Raw genomic sequence first — 1,790 nt, forward strand, 5'->3', positions numbered from 1 at the left:
TGGTCTTACCTTTTTGGTTCAGGTGTTCCAGAACCAGCCCCGATCCGACTGGTGAGCGGTTTGAATTTCTGCTCTGGGAGAGTCGAGGTGTTTCATGAGCAGCAGTGGGGGACCGTCTGTGACGACAGCTGGGATTTAACAGATGCTCACGTGGTGTGCAGGCAGCTGGGCTGTGGGGCAGCAGTCGCCGCACCTGGCTCTGCTCGGTTTGGACAAGGAACCAGCCAAATTTGGCTGGATGATGTGAACTGTGCAGGGGCTGAAGCTGCTCTCTCTGATTGCCGGGCACGGTCTTGGGGAGACCACAACTGTAACCATGGAGAAGATGCCGGTGTGGTCTGCTCAGGTACTGTTATGCCACGTAATGTGGGGTGCAATGGGGGCTATGTTTCAGGAATAGTTGACTGTGGCCCTGGGGGACATGTTTTACTATGGTGTTACTTTCAGATGAGATACAGAAGGAGTGAATCCAGTGCTATTTTAGATTTCTTAGGGGATCCGAGACACCTGCACGGTGCTGGGGAATATGAGGAAGGACCTGGTGCTCCTCTGGAGCAGCAGCTGGAAACCAGGCAGAATAAATTGGCTCCCAAAATGGGCATGTGTATTTAGGTAGCTAAAATCCCATCTGCAGTATGGGCCAACCGGGGAGAAGGCAGGCCCGGGTGCTGTGGGGTGTTGTCAGTGAGTGATGTACGGGAGGGTTGTGTTGAGTAGTGAGGTAAAGGGCACTCTCCACTCTAAATCACAGCGGCACAGCATTGTGACAGAGAGACCTGTGCCACAGTGGCTGGGGAATATTCCTAGGAAGGTGATTTGGGGAGGAAAAACAAGGGGGACAGGCTGTCCTGGCCATCCTTGACCTCTGCAGAAAATAGGAGTATTGTGTAGCCAGTGATGACACTGGCGGCATCTGCAGCCTACCCTGGGACCCTGAGCCAAGAGTTCAGCTCCTTGAAGGTCTCTCCAGTAGTAATCTGCTGCAGGTACAAGTTGGTTCATCTAAGTATCAAAACTCACATGCTCTGGTGATCGACATGCATGTCCACAACTTTTTTTGGCACAAGACCCCTGTGAGGAGGGTTTTTTGCCCTCTCCACAGACCTCTGACGCATGCAAAGCTCCTCGAACACTTTGCCATTGTGTTTTGGTCCAGGTGTTGCGGAACCAGCTCCTGTCCGGCTCGTGAACGGTCCAAATCGTTGCGCTGGGAGAGTCGAGGTGTTTCATGAGCAGCAGTGGGGAACCGTGTGTGATGACGGCTGGGACACAGCTGAAGCCAGTGTTGTGTGCAGGCAGCTGGGCTGCGGGGCAGCGCTGTCAGCCCCGGGGTTCGCTCCTTTTTGGCACCCATCTGGCTGGACGATGTGAATTGCTTAGGGAATGAAGCTGCCCTCTCTGAGTGTAGGGCCCAGTCTTGGGGGTCCCATAACTGCAAGCATGGAGAAGATGCTGGGTTGGTGTGCTCAGGTAACCCCTCTCTGTGTCTCAGTCTCAATGGTGTTGGGAAACATGGAGGAAAGATTTTCACCCTTGGTGGAAGGTCTTTTCTGAGCTCATGCTGCTCATAGTGTGTGCTATTAATCATAAACCCATTCTCGTGTAATTTATGCAATGCTCATGGCCCTGGCTATGGTCAGGAGTCACCACTGGAAGATGATCCAGAATTATGGAGTTACTATCAGCAAGCCCCAGGCTGATAGCTGTATCAAGGTTTGTATCCCATACCTCAGCTTCTGAAGGCTCCAAGACTTTTCCAGGGCTGGACAGGTCCCAGAAATATCCCATTC

At 52.7% G+C, this 1,790-nt stretch overlaps 1 protein-coding gene across 1 annotated transcript in view; it reads left to right on the top strand.

Annotated features, from left to right (window-relative positions):
• The window catches only part of LOC104078809 (deleted in malignant brain tumors 1 protein-like), a 7,716-nt gene that overhangs the window by 4,651 nt on the left and 1,275 nt on the right, over positions 1-1,790 (top strand). Inside the window, 3 exon segments of the mRNA XM_009580590.1 lie at positions 23-346; positions 1,157-1,342; positions 1,345-1,470. Of these exon segments, the coding sequence (XP_009578885.1) occupies positions 23-346; positions 1,157-1,342; positions 1,345-1,470 (636 nt within the window).

Source organism: Fulmarus glacialis, unplaced genomic scaffold, assembly GCF_000690835.1.
Source record: "Fulmarus glacialis isolate BGI_N327 unplaced genomic scaffold, ASM69083v1 scaffold10046, whole genome shotgun sequence".
NCBI lineage: Eukaryota > Metazoa > Chordata > Aves > Procellariiformes > Procellariidae > Fulmarus > Fulmarus glacialis.